Raw genomic sequence first — 24,344 nt, forward strand, 5'->3', positions numbered from 1 at the left:
GGCTAGAACTGTACAGTACTAGACGAAAATGTTTAGCAATTTCTTAAAACAAAAATGTATATAAATTAACAATAGAAAACAAAGCAAAAGTTTTATAGGTGTGTAGAACGTTAACTTAATTCACTTGTTATTATTTTTGGCTAAATATGCTTTTAAATGAAGCATATTCTTAAATTTTAACGAGGCAGTTTAAATAATTTTGCAATTGGTACTGTACACTTTTGTCTAGCTCTCGCTCGATGATCGGTGAAGAAATGAGCTACGCAGAGAAATATGATCGAATTTTGAATTTGGAATTATGCTACGGCGCATCCTAATAAAGGGAAAAGGCATATCTCCAACTTCTTGAAACGAATAGTAAGTACCATTTGCTTCAAAACACTACAAACATTTAATTGCTAACCATTGCCCCACATGCGAGAAGATGCAGATAGAAGAAAAACTTCGGAAAAGTTTAACCCAAAGAAACGAATATAGAAGAAGCAGAAAACTAATATATTTCTAATTTCCAAAAAGGGTTTTCTACTATCAGACTAGAGCTTATATAGATGGTATAGATGGTGACCATATCAGTGAATTGTGGTTACTTACTTTTATTATTAGCACCTTCCTCTGAGTTGTAGCCAATAAGTAATGGTACCTTGTGATATTTACCAGCAGCCCACAAATCGTAAGAACTTTGACTAATGAAAGCCTCATTGCTTTCAGCTTCTACGCTCGGTAGAAATTTTCCGTCAAGCTGCAAGCAAAAATAATAAAAGTAATAGGAAGATGCTTACATAATAGTATGCTTTAGGTACTAGACCAACCTGAGAGTTTTTGATAAGTACTTCCATGTCAATTTTTTGTAATCCGGCAATGACCTGTTTAGTATCATTGCTTGTTATGTTAAACCGTCTTGCAAGTTTCAATGTTAATTCCAAGGGGTTTTCTTGGAATCCCCATTCATTTAAAGTACTACCACTTTGTGATATGGCCTGATTAAAAAGCCCTGAAAATAGAAACAAAATAATTTAGGTAATTTAGTGGCTTGTGTTTCATTAATGTATCAGTGTATCAACAGAACCGAAATTATCAAACAGTCTTGAGATGTTTAGAATTCAAAAGACTACCACTACTACTACTACTCTTTTATTGCTGCTGCTCTTTATTTAAGACATTCATAAAAAAGCTCTGGTCACCTGCGCTTTTCTGCGAAATTAGTTGATACTCAACACTAGCTCCTCCAGCACTTTGCCCAAATATAGTTATCCTGTCCGGGTTTCCTCCAAAATACCGTATGTTGTTCTTGATCCACTTCAATCCTAAAGTCTGATCTTTTAAACCAGCGTTGCCTCTCGCATTTTCGTCAAGAGTACTCAAGAAACCCATGATACCCAATCTGTATGAAACTGCAGCAATTATAACAGGTTTTTCAATATAGTACGAGGGATTTGGACGAGATCCACCACGCACAAAACCACCTCCATGATACCAAACCATTACTGGTAATGAAAGTTCTTCGTTTCTCTGTAAATTCAAAATTTAGCTTCTAGTACGAGCTTTTAAGAAGTTCTTTCTGGTACTTAATACCTTTTCTGTTTTTGGAACGTAAATATTTAGATATAAGCAATCTTCACTGCCAACAACAGGATTACCGGCTAAAGATGTTTCAAGAACAACACAAAAATTCGCCCAGTCTGTTACTTCCTTTACTCCATCCCATGATGACACTGGTCTTGGATCCTAACAAATAATAAAATTCAGAAAAGTTCCACTTATAGAGTTCATTTAACATAATGGCCAAACATCTGAGTTTCTTCAAGTTTTGACCCAGAAGATCAACAATGACACTGTATCTAGCGGCAGTCTGATGACTAGTTTTTATGATAGTGAAACCTTCACCTACCTGGAAACGTAAAGGTCCTACAGGGGGTTCTCCATATGGTATTCCCTTGAAGGCAAAATATGTGACGCTCTTGTTTGCAGCACTTGTTTGTTCGTAGCCTTTTACGTAACCATTTTGTGTTTTAATGGTTAGGTTGTACTATAACAGGGAAATATTTTTAATATAAATTGTCTAATGATTCACTATTCAAGTATTGCTTACCCCATTAATTCCTTCCAGAAGGACCGCAAAAATTATTAAAGTTGTTTTACCCAGCATAGTAAAATGGTGTTCAAGTTAAAATCTGACGATCAGTGGGAACTTAAGGTAAAGAGTTATGACGTATTTATCTAAATAAACTTAATATCATGACAAACTGTTATTGATTAAGGATGATATGTCAATTATAGTTAGATAATTTTGAATAACTTCGTATTATTAGATCTATCTTACATTTTTTGTGTCATCAAAACGTATATCCAAAGGACAGTATCCTCGTTTATAGGTGCTTACATAGGTTGTCGAAACTTCAATTAGTACTTAAAGAAATGTGTAATTGTAAAGATTACATGCGTTTATATCCTTATGATATAAGATAAAACGACTACAACAAATTTGAGTGGCTTGGTAATCAACAATTTAAAAACGCAGTGGCAAATCCTCTATTGTTATTTTTCACAAGGACGTAATCAAATCATAAAAAGGGCCCTGGTCCTCTTCAACTGCTCCTAGGTTTAGACCAAAATCACACACCGCACTTGTTTAAAATTAAGGCATCTGGATTTTAAAAGTCTATCTCAAAAAAGACTCCTAACTAGAAGCGAAATGTCGGTATTGGTTTTTCATAAACAAAATTGTTTGGGTGTATTTTGACTTTTGACTCCGATCTTTTACATATACTTCTAATTACTGCAGACAATTTTTTTTTTGTTTTAGTTTGCTTAACAGATATTTATTTTGATAAAAACATGCTAAATATATAACATTACTTTATGTTCAAGTAAAACAAAAATACTGCTGATGTTACAGCCGAATGATGAGGATACCGTGGATAGAGAAGGTTAGAAATGAAGATATATTAGATAGAATAGGAGAACAGAGGACTCTATGGAAGTCAATAGAAAATAGGCGAGATGGGTTGGTAGGACACCTTCTCAGGCATGAAGGTTTAGTCAGAGACGTATTAGAAGCAGAAATCGGAGTAAAGAGAAGTAGAGGTAGACTAGATTAGATTACTGTTTGTAAATAGTTAAACAGTTTTGGGGAAACGCGAAGATTAACTCAGGATAGGAATGAGTGGAGGTGCGTATCTAACTAGGACCATATGATGGTGATGATACTTTATATTCAAGTAGTATAACTTTACTCTCTAAATACCTAATGTCTAAAAATCCTGTTGTGGGTCAACTGAAAGGAATTGTACCCTACGGTAAACCCCGGAAATTACTGTTTTGTATCTATTACTAGGACTAGGAGGAGCACAGGTGGGTCGATCTATAACTAATAACCTTCTGAATGAAGACTTTATAATGATGCTGATAGTTTTAAATATTATATTACCATTTTTAAAATATACGATTGACTGTCATTTAAAAAATTTTCATAAGCGATTTTTAAAAATCTTTTACCTAAGAGTGACAAGAGTTGTAATTTGAATAACAAGTCGTAGTTGTTTCGAAAGTCACAATGATTTAATACTATCACGGAGAGATAGAAACTTTAAGTTTGCCGGGTGCACACACTCACGCATTGCGCCTGGATTTGTCAACAGAGTAACGAGTATGATTAACGGGCTTATGTTTGTCGTGCCTATTTACATTAAAATTTCTTGAATTCTAACGTCCCTCATTCACAGATGTTATCTAGAAGCAAGCCAAAGATTAAATTAATGGCGCACGTTATTTTCGGTGACTGGATATTTAATAAACGTTTAAACATTGAACGTTTCCGGTTTTTCGGTCTATTTATATTAGGCGAACGTCATGCTTTCAATGTTTTATTTGCAGAAACGTCTGTAAACGCATTATACAAAGACGGAACTTGCAAAACTTATCGCACTTGTATTTATCAGTCGATGTATCTATTGACGCAGTATACTTTCTTTTCGCAACAGCTAGAATTTGCTTTGTGGGATTACAACGCTCGAATAATGTCTTTCTGGGAATTCCTGTTGCAAATGTCGTCTGTTCATGAAAGCAAATACATACAATATTTATAGCTAAACTAGGAAAATAACAAGGTAGCTTTAATCATCTTAAAATTTCATTCATAAAATTAGCATTGGTAAAAGTCTAGATGATGGGGTGGGTGGGATCGAAAGAAGAGGTCGCCCCCATCACTGTACCATAAAAATTTCGTGGCGGTCTCACCCCCATAAAAAGTTATGGGGGTTAGATAATGGCTCCCCACCCCCGAAGGGTGTGGGGGTAGGGGAGATCGAAAGAGGGTGGTCATTTGAACAAAACCCGTTAACTTAACCTAACCTAACCTACCCTATTGATAAAGATATTTAAATAATGTTTTATATAACTTTCTCAATATTTTTATGTATTTTTCATTAGTTTTACCTTTGAATATTGTTTAAGAATGACTATATAAATATTTACATGCCTAGAAATGTATAAAAATTGGCATATTTATTAACTTTGAACCCCCATAACTTTTTATGGGGGTGAGACCGCCACGAACTTTTTATGGTACAGTGGTGGAGGAGACCTCCTCTTTCGATCGCCGCCACCCCCATCATCTATACCTTTACCTTAGCATTTAGTAATGAGAAATATTGGCTTCAAATTCAAAATTGCGCTATTTTATTTATTTAGGGTGCAAAAATAAATTAAATTACTTAACACCTTTTCTGGTGTCTGTCTTTACTCCATCCCATGATGACATTGGTTTTGGATCCTAATAAATAATAAAACTCAGAAAAATTCCATCTATAGAGTTCATTTAAAATAATGGACCCAGTGCAGAGATACCTGAGTTTCTTCAAGTTTTGACCCAGAAGACCAACAATGGCACTCTACTGTGTGGCAGTCAGATGACTAGTTTTTAAGATAGTGAAATCTAGTGCAGAGTCGCCTACATGTCTTCAGATTTTGACCAAGAAAAACAAATAATGATATCCTTCACTTATCTGAAATCGTAAAGATCCTACAGGGGGTTCTCCATATGGTATTCCCATGAAGGCAAAATATGTTACGTTATTGTTTGCAGCACTTGTTTGTCTGTAGCCTTTTACGTAACCATTTTCAATTAATTGGCAATCAAAAACCACAAAGTGTACCTAACCGTTTCTAAAACGGTTAGAAATAAAGCACTCTTCAAAATGCTGACCATAGTCAATTTTCATTCGATTATCTGATCTTTATTTTTTAACGGCTGCACCGAATCAGATTTTTCGGATGTGTCTCAAACAATTAGGCATTTATCGTTTTTGTACAAAATTAACTTCTTTCATGTTGCAACTCAGGAATTCTTTTTAACTCCCAGCACTGTTTCACCCTTTTACGTTTCTAGTTTATGAAGTATTAATAAATACCCTTTCAGGAGGAGTGGAAAAATACCGTTTTCCACAGATTTTTATCAGAACAAAGACAAAAATCGTGGTGATTTGTGTACTACTTTAGGTCTGATGTGTATGGTTTTGGGTTCTCCGCATTCACTATTTACGTATCAAGGGTGCTGGAATCCACAGCATCAGCATGGTCGGCACTCCCGCGTTATGGGGTTGATTTTTTTGCCACGGGGCATATCTATGTTGCAAAACTATTCCTACAGGTACGGTATCATTTAGATTCGTTCCGATCGTTGATTCTGTTGCATTTCCGCAGTACAATTCACAGGCAAATTTTTACTTCATATGTAAGTATGCGTTTCCTGTGCTAGTTCGGCCGCTGTCAAAAATGTAAACGCCCAGTTTAACAGCTGAACGGAAATAATTTGTTAGGTAATCGTCTCAAGCCAGCCTTCTTGATGGTAACGAATTAACGGTGCATAAATTGAAGCTCGTGCGTGACGTGAACTACATGAGCCTACTTAATCCGTCGCCTCATGCTCCATTGGATATTGGACCCCGAAGATCGATTACATTACAAAAATGCTGAAAGAGTAATCAGTTGCTTGCCAGTAGGTGATAGCTTGTCGCTACTGGGCTTGGATCGGCTTTTTTCATTTGTTTGATTTGGAAGATGTAACTAAACACGGTGAAGCACATTGGTACTTCTTGAACGTTTGGATTTCTGACGCACCACTTCATAATAACGCCATTTGGACATTTTAATGTTTTTGAATGCTGCTAGTATTATTATCTCATTAAGGGAGGAATGGTAAACCAAAATATTATTTAGTAAAGAAGAAGGAAAGGGTCTGATAGAAGAAGCCTTGAATTGGTTTTGTATTAGGTGCACGCGTAATCAAGTTCATTGTTATTTATTCTAGATAATTAAACGTTTTCATTTATGAATAAGATTCGGAATCGGAAACAAATGAAACAATTTATTAATGAAGATCAAAATAGAATTCTTAGTACCATTTTATCTTATCATTTGTAAATTCGAGATGAACACTCCTTTTATTTTAGTTGTCAATGGGTGTGCATGTAAATATATGGAGTTGGAAGCATTTCTGGTAAGATTATTAATGTATTTCTGTAACGTCTAAGTCGTGGTACAGTAAAGTTAATACTGAATAAAAAGAATGATGAAACCTTGAAAACAGTCTTCATTGTTAAACATAGCAATTCAATGGTTTCTATTTGATATTCCAAGCCCTTGAGCGACGATTCCAATTCTTTGAAACATGTTTCGGGTCTCATAAGGATTTTGGAAAAAGGGTATCTATTCCTTTCGTGGATATCAGAACGGAGAATAGATTCGAAATTACGAAAAAAATAACCTATACCTGCTACAATCAAGGAACTTTAAAATGCAACAGGGGTGTCGATAAAAAAATCAGCTAAAAAAGTTGAACAATAATAATTCCAAGATTGGTATAATAAAGTAGGCCATCATGTCAAACCAAATCACTGTACTTTCTTGATTCTTTAACCTTCTGGGATATTAGAAATTTTTGGACAGTATGTTATTCACTTTTAGCGTCACTTTTAGAAAGAGAGCAAGCAATTACTTTCTGTCATAAATTACATGAAATCAGTTGAATCCTTATTGCCCTCGGGACAGTAACGTCTAAATCAACTAAACAAGGATTTATTAGGCTGGTTGTGAGCCTTGTACCAACTGAGTCTTCGCATGCATGTATATAAATTTTCAATTTTGCTATATAAAGACCACCCTGTGTATATTGTTGTTGGTGGTGCACATGGGGCGCAGGGCGACTATCTCACACACACAACAACAAATAACGCAAGTCGTGGCGACCAGTGGGGAGCCACCGTCCCAGACAAGAGGCGCTTCGGTGCTGATGCTGCCGCCTCACCGCCCGCCACACACTCCGACTGTTGTTCGAAGTTGGGCCGGTGAAGTACAGCCAGTTCCGTTTGGCCTGTTCAGCGGTAGGGTGTTCATGTGCGTCAACTTCCTTCTTTTCGCGAAAGGTTTTGAGAGTCGCGTCGTCGTGACTGGCGTAGCGCCGTCGATCCTCAGCATCTCTCTGCCTAGACGCGCGGTGCTAATTAATAAAGTTTTAATTACGTCTCTGACTTTGGCGACCAGTGAATGGATGGCTGGCGCCCAAGAAGCAAAGAGTAATAATTAATTAAATAGGAAGCGTGCTCATCTTTGTTTTTCTGTTTTTGTTCCTCTACTTACTCCTGGAGGGCTAATTTTCTTCTTGTGCGATGGTGGTCGCGTTCGTTTGGGGAAAAAAACTTTGAAGTCTTTCTGTTGTTTTGTGATATCTGTGAGTGGTTATTACGTTATTAGTTACACTTTAAAAGAAATAGCTACTTGATGGTGGTGGTGATGGTGTGAAGCGGCGTTACCATGGGGTTTTCGATGGATTACGTTGTTGTGTTTTTTCTAATGGTCGTTTTCATGGTGACCAGTACACGTGGTACGTTATTTTTTAATATTTTGCCTGTAATAGTTAGGTAATTTTCTATGAAAATATTCGAGCAGAGTCACTGTGATTCTGCAAACTGTCGTAGAAGAAACTGATCGTGAGACTTCTTTCGAATTTGCAGTGATAACGGATGCTTAAATACTGGATATTGTAAATGTTTATTGAGTTACTTTCCACGTTAGCATTGCTTTTATCGTCGATATTTTCTACTGAGTACTGAATTGAATTTCGGAGCAATTCTTTAAAATGCCTCTGAAGAATTAACAAACTTTCTGCAATAAAAAAAATATTTCATTCAGCTTTTTGTGTAAATGAACAAGACCCAAGTTGTCGTAAAACATGAAAATAAAGTTTTTCTTTTTTTTTAAAATATACCATCATGTTCCATCGTTTTTCAAATTTAGTTTTATTTTTAATAGTGCAACTATGTACAATTGATTTTTATTTATTTTTGTTCAGAAAAGGTACAAATGGCACAACTATAGATAAGTCAGTCTTTCCCAAGATGTCTAACTTCTCTTACCTATCTCATCTCTGATTTAGTTTTCTATTTGCACCTATTGAATTTATTCAATACCACCACACAGTTACTCCCCAAAGAGTTAGTTTTTGTACTTTTTTTTTGCTTAAGTTATGCGAAGTGTAGCTCAGGATAGGAGGTACGTGTCCAACCAGTCTTAGGACTGATGACCTTATGATGATGATGATGAAGTAAATGATCAAATTACTCCAACTAAAATTACTGTAATAACTGGCTTTTTGCACTTGAGAATATTTTAAGTTCTTCAAGTAATTCTTTTGGCCTAACTCCTAAGTTTCTGAATGTGAAAGGGAATTGTGAAAGTAATTTTCTTAAGGTGCAATGAAAAAGACGGTGTGACTTTCGTTTAAGAAATTCACTTTGAATATTTTCTATTGTTTTGTGTACCTTGTGAATGGTTATTAGTTATCGCACTTGAATAAAATTTAAAATACTTGAGTGGTAGTAGTTGAAGTTGATAAACCATGGTAATCCATACTCCTTCAATGTTTAAGAAATGCACCAGATTAATATTCATCTTTAAATACGTGGACGTGTTTTAAGTACTCCTATATACGAATGATTCCTTCAGAAGAAAAGACTCATACTTTGAAGGTTCTTTTGATTACATTATTGGGCTAAATCCACCTATTGAACCATGTCATACATAGTTGTGGATTCCGCAGCTCTGGGAGATGAAATAAAGTAATAGTAATGAAATGTAGAAGTAATTAATTAAAATGGGAATGAATAAGGTCAGGTAGTGCTTTTTTGTCATTATAAGCAAGATAAATGTTCCGTCTTTACATTAAATACGACAACCACACGACTTGCCTCTTGCAGATAGTTAAAGAACTAGAAGGTGCCAATTAGTCGTTATATGACTGGAGCTCTTCGTAATACTTTACCGGGCAATTAATAAAAATTATTGCCTTTACATGAGTTTCTGCGCTACGTAGTCAATTCACAACCATGTCATACCACAGCACACCTAGCCTACTGCTAGTCCTACCTACTTGGTGTACTGTAGGTACATGGTAGACACTTTAGTTAGTTGTTGCGCAGGTTATGCCTATGGGAGGTATGTGTTGATTACACTTAGAAACGTTTTACGTGCACATGCAGTTGCAACTCGTTTTATGGTTCAGTGCATGTACCGGAACGGTAAATATACACGCTGTACGTATTCGAAATAGGAAGCCATTAAAAAAAACCAGCGATGTAATGCCTTTACTGTTGCCATATAGACGACGGAAGAACCGAATTGCAACTCTTAATGGACCTACGTCTGTACGATTTATATTTCAGCAATCAATGTACAATAAACAGATTTTTCGGACGGGTTTTTAGAAAAGCAATCCAGCACGTGTGTGTGACCCAAAAATGACGATGCAGGATTGTTCGACTTTGTATGGGTGTGTAACGTCGGAATGTGGTATTGTTGATGTTCAAAATATCGTGGATATAGGAGGTTGGAAATGCCGAGGTATTAGGATAAGTGAGAAAACAGAGGACGTTATGGGAGTCAATTAGGGATAGGTAGTTAGGACGTCTTCTCAGGCATGAAGAGCTAGACATAATTTTAGAAGCAGAATTAGGAGTTCAGAAGAACAGGGGCAGACCTAGATTACCATTATGAAGGGCTAGACATAACTTTAGAAGCAGAATTAGGAGTTCGGAGGAGGCAGACCTAGACTGTTAGCAAATAGAGATTTAGGCTACTCTAGGTTTTAATGAATGCGAAGATTGGCTCAAGGGATGAAGAACTAGACCGATGTTCGGGCTTAAAACCTATGATGATAATGATGATGATGATGATGACGATGATGACGATGATGACATGGTCGATTACGATCATAAGGTCGTCAGTCCTAAAACTGCTTGGACACGCACCTCCACTCCTTATCCTCAACCAATCTTCTCATTTCCCTAAAACTAGAACATTCCACATCCTTAACAATTTAGGTCTACCTCTACTCTTCTTAACTCCTGTTTTTGCCTCTAATATGTCTGACACTAGACCTTCATGCCTGAGAAAGTGTCCTACCAACCTATCTCGCCTATTTCATATTGACTTCCATAGAGTCCTCTGTTCTCCTATTCTTTCTAATACCTCTTCATTTCTAACCTTCTTTATCCACGGTATCCTCATCATTGGCCTGTAACATCACATTTCGAACGCTTCTAACCTTTTCTTTTCCGCCGCGCTCACCGTCCATATTTCGCATGAATATAATTCAGATAAAGACGCACCATCGAAGTAAAACTTTCTATGAATAAATGGTACGGTATGTACCTTATGTACTGTATCTACTCATTTTGTGGTTTAAAGTAACGCCACCAAACATAATTTACTTAAACATTAAAAATAAACTCCACATTTCTTTTTTTTGTTTGAAGAATACCGAATTAAATTTAATTGGTTATGATTGAAGGAGTGTTTACGTTAATGTTATCAATTTGAGGGAGATCATCCTGGTATAATTCAACGATCTGTTCTGGGCTGTATCAAATTTAATTATGTTCTATTAATGTCACATTAATTTATTCAATTTGCTACGAAATTATTTAAGTGGACGGATATTAAAGGGACATCATGGTACACATTTAGTTCATCTACGGTTGACCACTGACAATCATCAGGCAACGTAGTAGTAATTTTTGGATAAATTTCAAAACCTTCTTACATGTTGTAGGGTGGCTCATATCGAGCTTATTTGGTTATTTTCATTATCTAAATGTGTCAAAGTATGTTCTTTATTAAAACCTACTGCAAAAACCTAATTTTTATTTTTTAATATGAAATATTATTCTGAAAATTCATTTCCTGAATTCTTTTTTGCCCACTACACACTTCCTCAAATTAATGAGGAAAAATTTGTTGCTGTTGTCACACCCCCGCCGGGAATCGAACCCGGGCTCTTTGGCTTTACGCGCCAATGCTTTGACCACTAAGCTACGAGAGATGACAACAGCAACAACGACAAACCGTACTTATTAGGTCACAAATCCGTCGAACTAATATATACTATGATTAAACATACATAAAATTTTTTAGACATCTTTTAGAAGTGAGTTAGTTCAATATGAAATATTATTTTGAAAATTCATTTCCTGAATTCTTTTTTGCCCACTACACACTTCCTCAAATTAATGAGGAAAAATTTTATTTTTTGTTTTTCAAGGGTAATTGCCTAGCTACTGTTCAGATTTGACATTTAAAATTAGTATGTTATGCACCAAGGGAAGAATGTATCTATGACATTCCTGATATGGTATTTCCCTAATGCATCGTACTGTTTCGTGATTCCCGACTCATTAGTGAGGTGTTGTATGATCATCGCTTAATGTATATCGTGTTTTACTTGATTTAACAAAAAATCTACAACAGGAAAAAGCTCTTGTCCTTCAATTCACGGTCGACTAACCGCGATTACATCGGTTTCGATTTTGTCATTCTTTTCAGAAATCTAATCGACCAAAGAGCCGGTGAGACGTAGAAAAAAATATGTCTCGACCGTGTTCTCTTCGTAGGCCATTCGTTACGCGGTCATCTAAGTATTCGCAAAAACTGGTCTTGTCGTTGCCTTGAGCAACTCCCAGGAATCAGACAAAACCAATTTTAGGTTTGATGAACATGGCAGCAGAACGCATTATAAATATTTAAGTGAGTTTCGGCTATAGATTTTGATCCATCGAGATAGCGTTGCATTTCGTATAGGTACCTACGTATTTTTACGTATGGAAGCCCTTTCCTAAAATGGCTCGTCTGTTATATAGCAGATCGACGTGTTTTTACCAGCGTGGTAGTAGCCCTGTTTGTAACTTTAATGGATTCAACTAATTGTAATTGGTTGTAAAAAGGGAAAACAAATTATCTGAAAAGAAATTAAGTACAATTGACGCTGTGATAGTAAATGTGTTTTTGGTTTTGTACGTATTTGGCATCAAGCATAATTTATATTTTGTGACTTTCGCTATCGCATTTATTATTTTTAATAAATAGAAGCCTATTTGATTTACTTTTTGTACTTTTTGAACACAGGCAGTATCAATCGCGTGCGATTTGGACATTTGTTACTTGTTATTTATTTATGGCGTCGACCATAATTTATATCTAGAGCCTTTCGCTATTGCCTTTATATATAGGGTGCCCAATTATAATAATTAATATTTATACCACAGCTTCCTACGGCCATTTGGAACATAAAATGTTATAACATTTTTGACTTTTGAAGCAAAATAAAAAATTATAAAATTATAACAGTTTTGATGCAGGCCCTGCATGCGCAGGTTATGCCTATAGGAGGTATGTGTTGATTACACTTAGAAACGTTTTACGTGCACATGCAGTTGCAACTCGTTTTATGGTTCAGTGCATGTACCGGAACGGTAAATATACACGCTGTACGTATTCGAAATAGGAAGCCATTAAAAAAAACCAGCGATGTAATGCCTTTACTGTTGCCATATAGACGACGGAAGAACCGAATTGCAACTCTTAATGGACCTACGTCTGTACGATTTATATTTCAGCAATCAATGTACAATAAACAGATTTTTCGGACGGGTTTTTAGAAAAGCAATCCAGCACGTGTGTGTGACCCAAAAATGACGATGCAGGATTGTTCGACTTTGTATGGGTGTGTAACGTCGGAATGTGGTATTGTTGATGTTCAAAATATCGTGGATATAGGAGGTTGGAAATGCCGAGGTATTAGGATAAGTGAGAAAACAGAGGACGTTATGGGAGTCAATTAGGGATAGGTAGTTAGGACGTCTTCTCAGGCATGAAGAGCTAGACATAATTTTAGAAGCAGAATTAGGAGTTCAGAAGAACAGGGGCAGACCTAGATTACCATTATGAAGGGCTAGACATAACTTTAGAAGCAGAATTAGGAGTTCGGAGGAGGCAGACCTAGACTGTTAGCAAATAGAGATTTAGGCTACTCTAGGTTTTAATGAATGCGAAGATTGGCTCAAGGGATGAAGAACTAGACCGATGTTCGGGCTTAAAACCTATGATGATAATGATGATGATGATGATGACGATGATGACGATGATGACATGGTCGATTACGATCATAAGGTCGTCAGTCCTAAAACTGCTTGGACACGCACCTCCACTCCTTATCCTCAACCAATCTTCTCATTTCCCTAAAACTAGAACATTCCACATCCTTAACAATTTAGGTCTACCTCTACTCTTCTTAACTCCTGTTTTTGCCTCTAATATGTCTGACACTAGACCTTCATGCCTGAGAAAGTGTCCTACCAACCTATCTCGCCTATTTCATATTGACTTCCATAGAGTCCTCTGTTCTCCTATTCTTTCTAATACCTCTTCATTTCTAACCTTCTTTATCCACGGTATCCTCATCATTGGCCTGTAACATCACATTTCGAACGCTTCTAACCTTTTCTTTTCCGCCGCGCTCACCGTCCATATTTCGCATGAATATAATTCAGATAAAGACGCACCATCGAAGTAAAACTTTCTATGAATAAATGATACGGTATGTACCTTATGTACTGTATCTACTCATTTTGTGGTTTAAAGTAACGCCACCAAACATAATTTACTTAAACATTAAAAATAAACTCCACATTTCTTTTTTTTGTTTGAAGAATACCGAATTAAATTTAATTGGTTATGATTGAAGGAGTGTTTACGTTAATGTTATCAATTTGAGGGAGATCATCCTGGTATAATTCAACGATCTGTTCTGGGCTGTATCAAATTTAATTATGTTCTATTAATGTCACATTAATTTATTCAATTTGCTACGAAATTATTTAAGTGGACGGATATTAAAGGGACATCATGGTACACATTTAGTTCATCTACGGTTGACCACTGACAATCATCAGGCAACGTAGTAGTAATTTTTGGATAAATTTCAAAACCTTCTTACATGTTGTAGGGTGGCTCATATCGAGCTTATTTGGTTATTTTCATTATCTAAATGTGTCAAAGTATGTTCTTTATTAAAACCTACTGCAAAAACCTAATTTTTATTTTTTAATATGAAATATTATTCTGAAAATTCATNTAGTGTACGAAAACAAATGTATGTGTTATGGTTGTAAAAGTTGAGACAAGATGCAGACCTACTTTGACCATTCACATGTGTTAAACGTTAGTTTTGCCCGACAGGGCTCATTAACCCCACGTGGGGTAATACAAGGATGTGTCCAGAAGGACCAAGTTGGTTATTTTGTTTTCATTAAATGTAAAAAGCTAAATATTGATATAACCTCGTATAATTGCACTGCTGGAAATGACTGAAATATATACACATAATGCCGTAGTTTCTAACAGGTTGTTCAGTTTGCTTTGGATTGTTGTGGAATTTACTTGTTTGTTAGTGTTAGTTTATTTATTTAGAGATCATTTCATAAAAGACTATTACAATAAGGACAATTAGTAGTGTGATAGTGCATTCCAGTAGGGTTCTTATTCAACCGTCAGTTGGTGGTGAGTTACATTACCAATGCCTATCGTATAATTCGAAATATTCCCGGTATATGGGCAAAAATTCGCAACAAGTGGGCACGCCGCTGCCAGTGTTGCATTGAAGTGAATGGCGAACAATTTAAACATTTTTTATAAAAGGTACGCATTTCTTTTTCACTTTTACCTTTTTTTTACAAGGTGGAAGTGCATACGGCTTCTTCCCGGTAGGTACTTGTTACATCCACACTAGCTCACCTGAGCGACGTTAGTCGCCTAGATCCAGGCCCGTAATGAAACAAATTGTACTTTCAAATTTACAAAGACGATTTGCGAGCTAAATTGTCACTGGATTGAAAAATTGTATAACACTTTTTTGTTGTATTTTGTGTCAAGAATCCTTTTTTTTTTACTTATTATAAATGGGACATCCTGTAAATTTGTTTATAGGCAACCCAAACCCGTTTGATGCATTCCGGGGATGCATATCTCATTCTTTGTATTGTTTTCATTGTGGCTCATTAAACAATTTTAACAATTTCATCAATTTTTTCTACCTGTTTTTACATTTTGATGAAGTATTTGTAAAAATTTAGTTGAATGAAACAATCTCCACGTGATATACTGTATATGTGTTGTTTCGCGAGGTTAATACACTCATTATTCGGTAATTGCGTTAATAAAAGTTCGTAACTCTAGAATGTTAACACTACCCTGATATACGTTCAACGCGGACATGTGTATAATCTACCTGGTATTGTGTAATTAATATAATCGTTCTGAGGCTGCAGCCAGGCATTTTCACGATCTTATCTGCATTTGGTTGCGGTTAATTTGCCTAAAATATTCGAAGGAGGACGTGCTGAAAACGAAAAATGCGGTAGTTTGTGAAATTTATGGAACCAAACGGACGTGCACGAACGGGCCAATTATTTGTCTACCTGTTCGTTGTCCGGTAAAAAATGACAAAGCCATAATTATACGCTCGGGGCGCATGTATGCTTTCAGACTAATTCCTTAATTGTTTAATTGCCATAATTGTTATCTGGAATTGTTGTTTACTAACTTATTTAGCGCCCGCCAGTCGTTTTCCACACTTAACGAAGGAGAAAATTACGTTTTCGTTGTATTGATACAAGTGACAAATAATGGTTTTGTTTAACTTTTACATTGCATGAATTGATTAAATCATTAAACGTTATCTATTAGTGGATTCCTATTACTAGGATACCTAATTATGACAGAGACGTGACGTATTACGGGAAGTGCTAAGAAAAGTCAGTAGTACGTCACTGTAATTTTCCGAATGACATGAGACAGGATGAGAAGATCCAATTGGCATAACTTTTCGTAGTTAATTTGTAGTACAAGAATCAAGTTTCTAGAGTCTGTAAATATTTGGAGATCAGAAAAAAAAAACGTTTGGGTGTTTCATTCCTACCAGCCAGTAATGCTGGTGGGCGGGCAGTCCCTCCGGACTACGCCGGAAGGTAGGGTGGAAGGCCCTCTTCAGCCTGCTTTCAGTAATCGTGGGAATGGGTGGGTGGTGGTTCGGGTGGGTGGTGGTTCGGGTGAGGAAGATAAGACGGACGAAATGAAGACAGAAGAGAATGAAAGATTATCTGTGGACTATTACTGCCTCAGCATTTGCCTAAATGATCCAAGGAAACCACAGAAAAACTTGGACCAAGGCAGACGGACCCGGAATCGAAGCGGCGTCCTCCCGAATGCTAAGCAATGGATCAAACCTCTAGGCCATGCCGCTCGGTCTGGGGATCGGATGATCCGCTAGCTTAACATGATTCTTTGCAGATCAGAGATATGTCCCAGCGGAATTTATTTTATAGAGTCTATAGATTCGGACAATTCGATAGCTTGATATCGTGCTGTGATTTCTCAGGATCTAAAGACTACAAAATTAATTATTCTCTTACAAGTTAGCTATAAAACATGATTCTAATTAGGTCGTTTTCTGAGTCCGATATCAACCGAAAGTAATATGCGATCTGTATGGTATTATGTTAGCAGATTATCCTCGATTTCTCAGAATTGGCAGGCTGTACAAAAATAATTCTTTCATTATAAATTTATTACACAAATTAACTACAATATACACGTATGTTTTAATGTGGGGGTTGAATTTGTGATTTGCCAACGTGATTCATGTTAAACTGCAACCGAAAGTTCATATCAGTCTAAACTGTCTGTTTAGATGTTACTGATTTTAAACACACTCTTCAACATCTTGAGGTATGTTTTAATTGGAACATTGGTCCTTCGAGCCGGATTTAGTAACGCGAACTTATTTTGAACTGTTTTTTGTATTAACTGAACTTTATATCAACGAACTTGTTACTTGACATTTGTGTTAACAATTTTTGTATTTTTCCTGTAAGTACTTGTTTTAATTAAAACATAGCTCAAGAGGTTGAAGTGTTTGTTTGAAAGCAGCAACATCTAAACACTCTTTCCATAGGTGCCATAGTTTTATTGTCTTCTTCTTTTAATTTCTCCTCTTGAATGTTTATTTTTACCTTGATATTATTTCATTTGTTGTCTAGTGATCTATCAGTTTTAGATGGGTTTAAGATAGTGATGTATAGGTGCAGGTACGTTCATGTGAAATACAAGAGAGAGCATTCTGGGTGGGAATGGGTCATTAGTCTTTTTGTGACACTATTTTAGGTCTTATGACAACTGCAAAGAGGTAGGAATGAAAAATAGCGTTCAGAAGCAAATTTATGTTCATTAAAACGAAGTGGTCGTCCGTTGAGCTAAAAAAGAAAATAGGCGAGCGAGAAGACATTCCAGGACCTTACGTTAAACTAGTTTTATAGTTGATATGTCACGGCTAAGAATAATGGATGAAGTAAAAATACGTGTAGTTAGATGTCTCATTCCTAATTTATATCATTACACTTCACGCGATTAATTCACAATCCGACGGATTATCAAGAGTACATACCATAAGCCTCTAATAGTTCACTGGTATACCTATGTATGCATATGGATGTATAAAGCATTAGGTAATAACTGTTAAGTTGAAAGCGAATTCTTGTATATCTACGTAGACTATTCAACTGAGATGAAGAAGAATAAGAACATGCTGCTACCATTTTCATTTTGTATAAGTACCAAACTTCGTTCTGTCAAAAGTTATTTGCCTGTCGCAGTCCAATAGAAACAATAAATAAATAAAACCTATTTCAGGTAAAGGTATAGATGATGGCCCCCACCCCCTGGGGATGGGGAGGGATCGAAAGAGGAGGTCCTCCCAACACTGTACCATAAACAGTTCGTGGCGGTCTCAGCCCCATAAAAAGTTATAGGGGTTCAAAGTTAATAAATATGCCAATTTTTAGGCATGTATATATTTATATAGTCATTCTTAAACAATATTCAAAGGTAAAACTAATGAAAAATACATAAAAATATTGAGAAAGTTATATAAAACATTATTTAAATATCTTTATCAATAGGGTAGGTTAGGTTAGGTTATCGGGTTTTGTTCAAGTGACCACCCTCTTTCGATCCCCCACCTCCACCCGCTTGAAAATAATTTTTTTAAGTAATCAACTTTCAACCCCCACAACTTTTTAAAGGGGTGAGACCGCCGCAAATTATTTATGGGGTTTTACTCAGGCGGCCACACTCTTCCAATCCCCCCTACCCTCTTTCGATACCCCTACCGCCACCACCATCTAACCCCCATAACTTTTTATCGGGGTGAGACCGCCACGAACTTTTTATGGTACAGTGGAGGGGAAACCTCCTCTTTCGATCTCCCCTTCGGGAGTGGTGGCCTTCATCTAGACATTTACCCAGATGTTTTAATTTACTGTGTGGTTTGAATGAAAAAAGAAAAGGGAGGTTTTTAGACTTTTCTGGACAATTATTCCTGTTTTCCTCTTCATAAGAACCTTCCTCAAAGGAATATTTAAAAAAAAACTATCAAAATTGGTCCAGCCGTTCTGGAGTTTTGCACTTTTAGCGATTCATTTTTATTTATATAGGGTATTCTAAATCTATATAGGTAAATTTGCTAGAAATTTTACAGGTTTCTGTAAAAAGGTAATTAAAGGGTTCTCGTTCTTTTAGCAATGAAACATTATAGGTAATAATTTGTGGAGTTTTGTGGCACATCCTTCAAAAAATATGTATACTTCGTTTACTTTCTGTAGCGATGTGACCTTCAGTTTGACCGGCTCAAAGTAGAAAAGAACAGCACTAGTTCAGAAAATGAAAGAGACAACTGTCGGCCAAACTCTTAACCTGTGAGGAGCGTATAATCCTTACAGTACTGCACGGAAAATTTGACCATTTTATCCACTACAATTGCATTGCTCAAATGTACTATTATTGGAACCATTTACTATTGAAAATATCAACGAGATGTTTATTTATATTTGAAGACATATTAAAGGCTTTAACGCTTGTTTTCGACTCGCACTACTATTCATGATTGAACAAAACTTTTGGCAGGTACTGTATGAAAAAGTATGTTTAATGAACAAGATTCGAGGGTATAATGAGCTTTTTTCTCCCTACCTATGATTTTGCCAGCGCGCATTAAAGATATTGGAAAGGGCACTTCGCTAGAGAAAGTAATTGAAGTATAAAATGTTCCATTTTCATTTGCGAAATACAGATATATATATAGTATACAATAATTACTATGCTAATTTTTATTTACAGGAACTGTAGTATCTCATATCATTATATTTATCACTCGTTAAGATGATTAAATTTCAGTACATCACAAATTATAATGACTTAAACCAATTTCCGCCATACATATTGTTATCGATCGCAGATGTTAAAGCGAAATTACATCCATTACTCATATGTGTATACATATAGATATGTAGAATATGTATATGTATGCGTACTTATAATGGGCTCCGGGTTCATCAGATAACAGCAGAATATCCTACTGCCAGCTAATTAGTATTTGTTTTTATCGACTTTTTTAGTAAATGAGCCAGTGTACGCCTGGTTACCCTTAATGACTTCATAAAATCTAAATGGCGTCTTTTGTGTCGCAGCGGTCGAACACGATTGGGAATTTATAACAGTAACCTAATTGTACTATATGACGATAAACATATACCTAACTCACAGAAAAAAAAGTCGGATGTTCTCAAACTGTTATTAATTAGGAAAAGAAACAATAAATAATCGAAATCACGATAACCGACCTTTGTGTTACAATTATTATGAAATATTTACGATTAGAGTTGGGTACAGTGGCAATTTTATTTAAGACTACTCAACATATTTTTTTTAATACTACAATTTTCAAAATAAATTTCATTACTTCAGTTTCGTCAATCGTCAGTTAAATAAATTACTTATCTTTAAAAAGTTTATGTTGGTCAAACAGTAAATAGCTTCAAGATACGATTGAAAGAACACAATAAAACATTGGTTTCAAATTAGACTAAAAATAATTTTTCGTGGTAACTCAATCATCGATATTAAATCATGAGACATAACCATCAGAAGAATCTTATAATTTTGTGGAATGAATCTGATAAAATTATTAAATTAGAAAAGTAATAAGGAGAGAGAGAACGTTTGTATTTTTCATTATACACGTTTTAATAGTCGCGGTTAAGCTTTAGAAATTTATTGAAAAATATATTTAATTGTAAGCAGTGAATTAATGCCTATTTTGTTGTTTATTTAAAATGACTCCCCATCTTTATACAATGCAAATGTATCACAGAATCGAATTTAAGAAGATATATTGTAATAAAATATTTCCTGCAACAACAAATGAATTCATTAGCAATTGTCTCTATTCATTGTCGTTTTGTCAATCATTTCTTAGTTCAAAAGAACGTAGTAGCCTTCGAGTAATTATTGTTTTTAGTATTACAAAATACGAATGCGGTTGCCATTGCTCTTTTTTTCCTTAAATGTTGTCTTGCAGGCGCATGAACTAAATAATTCAAATCCAGGATGTCAATGATCTTTAGTCTAGATTACGATCGCTTAAAAACGAACTGAGGAATTTTAATGCATGTACATAATATGTTCGTGTATTGGCAAGACATTAGCTTATAATTTAGAAATAAGGCTGAAGGGTACACGCGTATTGTTGGAACTAATGTTACTAGGGGCACTTTAAAAACTCGACGTTAGGAATTTCTTCTCGCGCCTAATTAGTATGTGCTTCTGTTCCATTTAAATCGATCGCGGCAGTAATAATATAGAGATCAAAAAGTCAGTAGTTACACAACTTTATTGGTTAATTGGCTATTGACTGACTGCATACATAGTATTCCACTAAATCATTAACTTAAAAGAATTGTTGGGCAATTCCGTTGTAAGACTGAGTGCAGGTATAGAATTGACGGTAACGGAATATATAGGGTGTCCCATTTGTAATAATTAAAAAAAGACCATGGCTTCCTGACACAAAATACAACAAAAAAGTGTTATACAATTTTCCAATCCAGTGACAATTGAGCTCGCAAATCGTCTTTGTAAATTTGAACGTACAATTTGTTTCATTACGGGCCTGGATCACTTCCACCTTGTAAAAAAAAGGTAAAAGTGAAGAAGAAATGCTTATCTTTTATAAAAAATGTTTAAATTGTCCGCCTTTCGCTTCAATGCAACACTGACAGCGACGTACCCAGTTGCTGCGAATTTTGGCCCAGATACCAGGAATATTTCGAATTATACGATAGGCAATGGTAATGTAACTCACCACCAACTGACGGTTGAATAAGAACCCTACTAGAATGCACTATCACACTACTAATTGCCTTTATTGTAATAGTCTTTTATGAAATGACCACCAAATAAATAAACTAACACTAACAAACAAGTAAATTCCACAACAATCCAAAGCGAACTGAACAACCTGTTAGAATCTACAACATTATGTGTGTTTTTTCGAGTCACTTCCAGTAGTGTAATTATACGAGGTTATATCAATATTTAGCTTTTTACATTTAATGAAAATAAAATAACTAACTTGGTCCTTCTGGACACATCCTTGTATTACCCCACGTGGGGTTAATGAGCCCTGCCAGGCAAAACTAACGTCAGAATGAGCAGTTTAACACATGTGTAGGTCTGCATCTTGTCTCAACTTTTACAACCATAGCACATACATTTGTTTTCGTACACTAGTACGTTATGTTACAAACCTTTACCAAACGCTGGGTGGTGAGGGTTGTTTGTGCACCGCTTCTAACTATTCCGTAATCGTTAAAATTTCTTTTCTATTTAAAATAACATAATACTCGACGTCATGGGCTACATTAGGTCCACTTCAGTTTACGATCATGGGATTTTCGATTGTGATAGGTACGTAGTTTTTCTAACATGTTTCAGTCTAATGGACCTTAACGCGAGTGCATTTTCTTCGGCTGATCCGTAACTTAATACCAAACATAAACAATAACCAAAAAGCAGCTGATTCCGACCTACTGAAGGTGAATTTTTCTACGATCAGCTGGAAATCGTTATTAATTTGCGATTGTGCAGGGCCGGCATCGAAACTGTTTATTATGTTTCAAAAGTCAAAAGTGTTATAACATTTTATGTTCCAAATGTCCGTAGGAATCTGTGGTATAAATATTAATTATTATAACTGGGACACCCTATATATTTCTAACTATAATTAGCACATTTTCAATAACTTGGTCATGTTAGGATACCTAGGTATCTTACAAATGTCAGAATTCAATGGGCAAGTACAATCTTGCACGAATAAGAACAAAATTACTCCTATCAAAAGGCTACTAAAGTTTTCGTCACCTTTGTTGATGCATATTTAGTAACAGCAAAAACCTGGAGAAGAAAGACTCCAATAGATCCTTACGAAAAATCACCCTTTCTAAAACTTCGAAACTTTGGATTCTGTTGAACCAGGGATGGTAATGGATTCTGCAAAAGTATTGTACACTTCAACGTCATAATGGACTTATGAATGGGGAAAGTCGATGTACTCTGTATGGGATATTTCCTATTAAAAGATAATGCAAGTCTTACAGTAGTCGCCAATGACGTGATGTAACATGTAACATCAATAACTCGATTTTTTCCTTGGCCTCTTCAAGCGCCAACAGTAGCAGGCTTCCCTCCTCTCTAATTTCTATTAATGCATTTCCATTGCATTACTACCATAGCCCTGGGTGTATAAGTACATTCTTACAGAGCGGTACGTGTTATGGGTATCAGATCAATAGTAAATTGCGTCCAAAATGTTTCCACTGATTGTGAGTTGATATTACAGCAAAGGAATCTCTTAATTCAACAGTTGCCTTCATTTACTTTACGTTTTGGATGCGCGCTAGCAAAATCGTAGGTAGGCAGAAAAAAAGCTCATTATACTCTCGACTGTTGTTCATTAAACACACTTTTTCATACAGTACCTGCCGAAAGTTTTGTTCAATCATGAATAGTGTTGCGAGTCGAAAACAAGCGTTAAAGCCTTTAATATGTCTTCAAATACAAATAAACATCTCGTTGATATTTTCAATAGTAAATGGTACCAGCAACAACACATTTGAGCAATGCAATTGTAGTGGATAAAATGGTCAATTTTTCCGTGCAGTACTGTACGGATTATACGCTCCTCGCCGGTTAAGAGTTTGGCCGAGAGTTGTCTCCTTCCTTTTCTGACCTAGTGCTATTCTTTTCTACTTTGCGCCGGTTAAACTGAAGGGTGACATCGCTACAGAAAGTAAACGAAGTATACCTGACTTATGATTGACCGTTAGTCTAACTACTAGGTATACCTACATTATTTATGTTGATAGTTAACAGTCGAAAACGAAAACAAATTTAATAAAACGCAACGTCCAGGAAAGCAGGAGACACGTGATATCGTAATGTTTTTGTAATAAAAAGGTGTTAAACAATGCGTCGTTTGTTTAGAAGCGACGATGGCAGCGCTAGACCATCTAGTAAATAGCTTTTGGCATAGCTAATAGACCATTGTATTTAAATAGTTAGCTGAGGAACACAACGCCGGTAGGTTTGAAAACAGCCATTACATCGGGATGTGGTTGTAAGAGCTGCCTCCAGAACACCTATTAGGTACTTCCAGGAACACGCCACAATCAAGAACGCGATTTCGCATTGTTGTTTGTACGAGGGGATGTAAAAAAGTGTGTTTTGTTTTTTTGATACTGCATAGTAATGAATGACTTGCTCTCCAAAAATCGTATTTCAATATTTTTTTATTTGTATCATTCACTAATTAGACACACACCTCCACTCCACACTTTGAATTTTCCGGAAGCTACAACATTCGGCACCCCTTACTATTTGCGAACGATAATCTAATCTAAGTCTCCGTTTATGCCTCTATTGCTGCTTTTGCCTGTGTCCTACTATACTGTCCTTCCTTTTTTTCTTTTTTTTTTGCTCATCTGTTTCCAGTAGTGCCTGATTTATAATTAGTTCTATCCAGGGCACTTTCATCAGCCTCCTATAACCTCTCCGAATCATTATTGTCG

The 24,344-nt window shown here is 35.9% G+C and overlaps 2 protein-coding genes across 2 annotated transcripts in view; one reads left to right on the forward strand and one right to left on the reverse strand.

Moving 5' to 3' along the window:
* Window positions 1-545: 545 nt before the first annotated feature.
* Window positions 546-2,221, reverse strand: LOC112905076 (venom carboxylesterase-6-like). The gene is made up of 6 exons (XM_025976740.1): window positions 2,090-2,221; window positions 1,889-2,026; window positions 1,573-1,725; window positions 1,182-1,509; window positions 810-991; window positions 546-739 (listed from the first exon to the last, which is right to left on the reverse strand). The coding sequence occupies exons 1-6, from the start codon at window positions 2,144-2,146 to the stop codon at window positions 584-586; spliced, it is 1,014 nt and encodes a 337-aa protein (XP_025832525.1). The 5' UTR covers window positions 2,147-2,221; the 3' UTR covers window positions 546-583.
* A 5,112-nt stretch (window positions 2,222-7,333) lies between these two features.
* Window positions 7,334-24,344, forward strand: part of LOC108735556 (roundabout homolog 2) — a 104,310-nt gene continuing 87,299 nt past the window's right edge. Inside the window, exon 1 of the mRNA XM_018467557.1 lies at window positions 7,334-7,879. Coding sequence (XP_018323059.1) covers window positions 7,810-7,879 — 70 coding nt within the window. The 5' untranslated portion in view covers window positions 7,334-7,809. The remainder of the gene's footprint in view (window positions 7,880-24,344) is intronic.

Source organism: Agrilus planipennis, unplaced genomic scaffold, assembly GCF_000699045.2.
Source record: "Agrilus planipennis isolate EAB-ADULT unplaced genomic scaffold, Apla_2.0 scaffold107, whole genome shotgun sequence".
NCBI classification, from domain to species: domain Eukaryota; kingdom Metazoa; phylum Arthropoda; class Insecta; order Coleoptera; family Buprestidae; genus Agrilus; species Agrilus planipennis.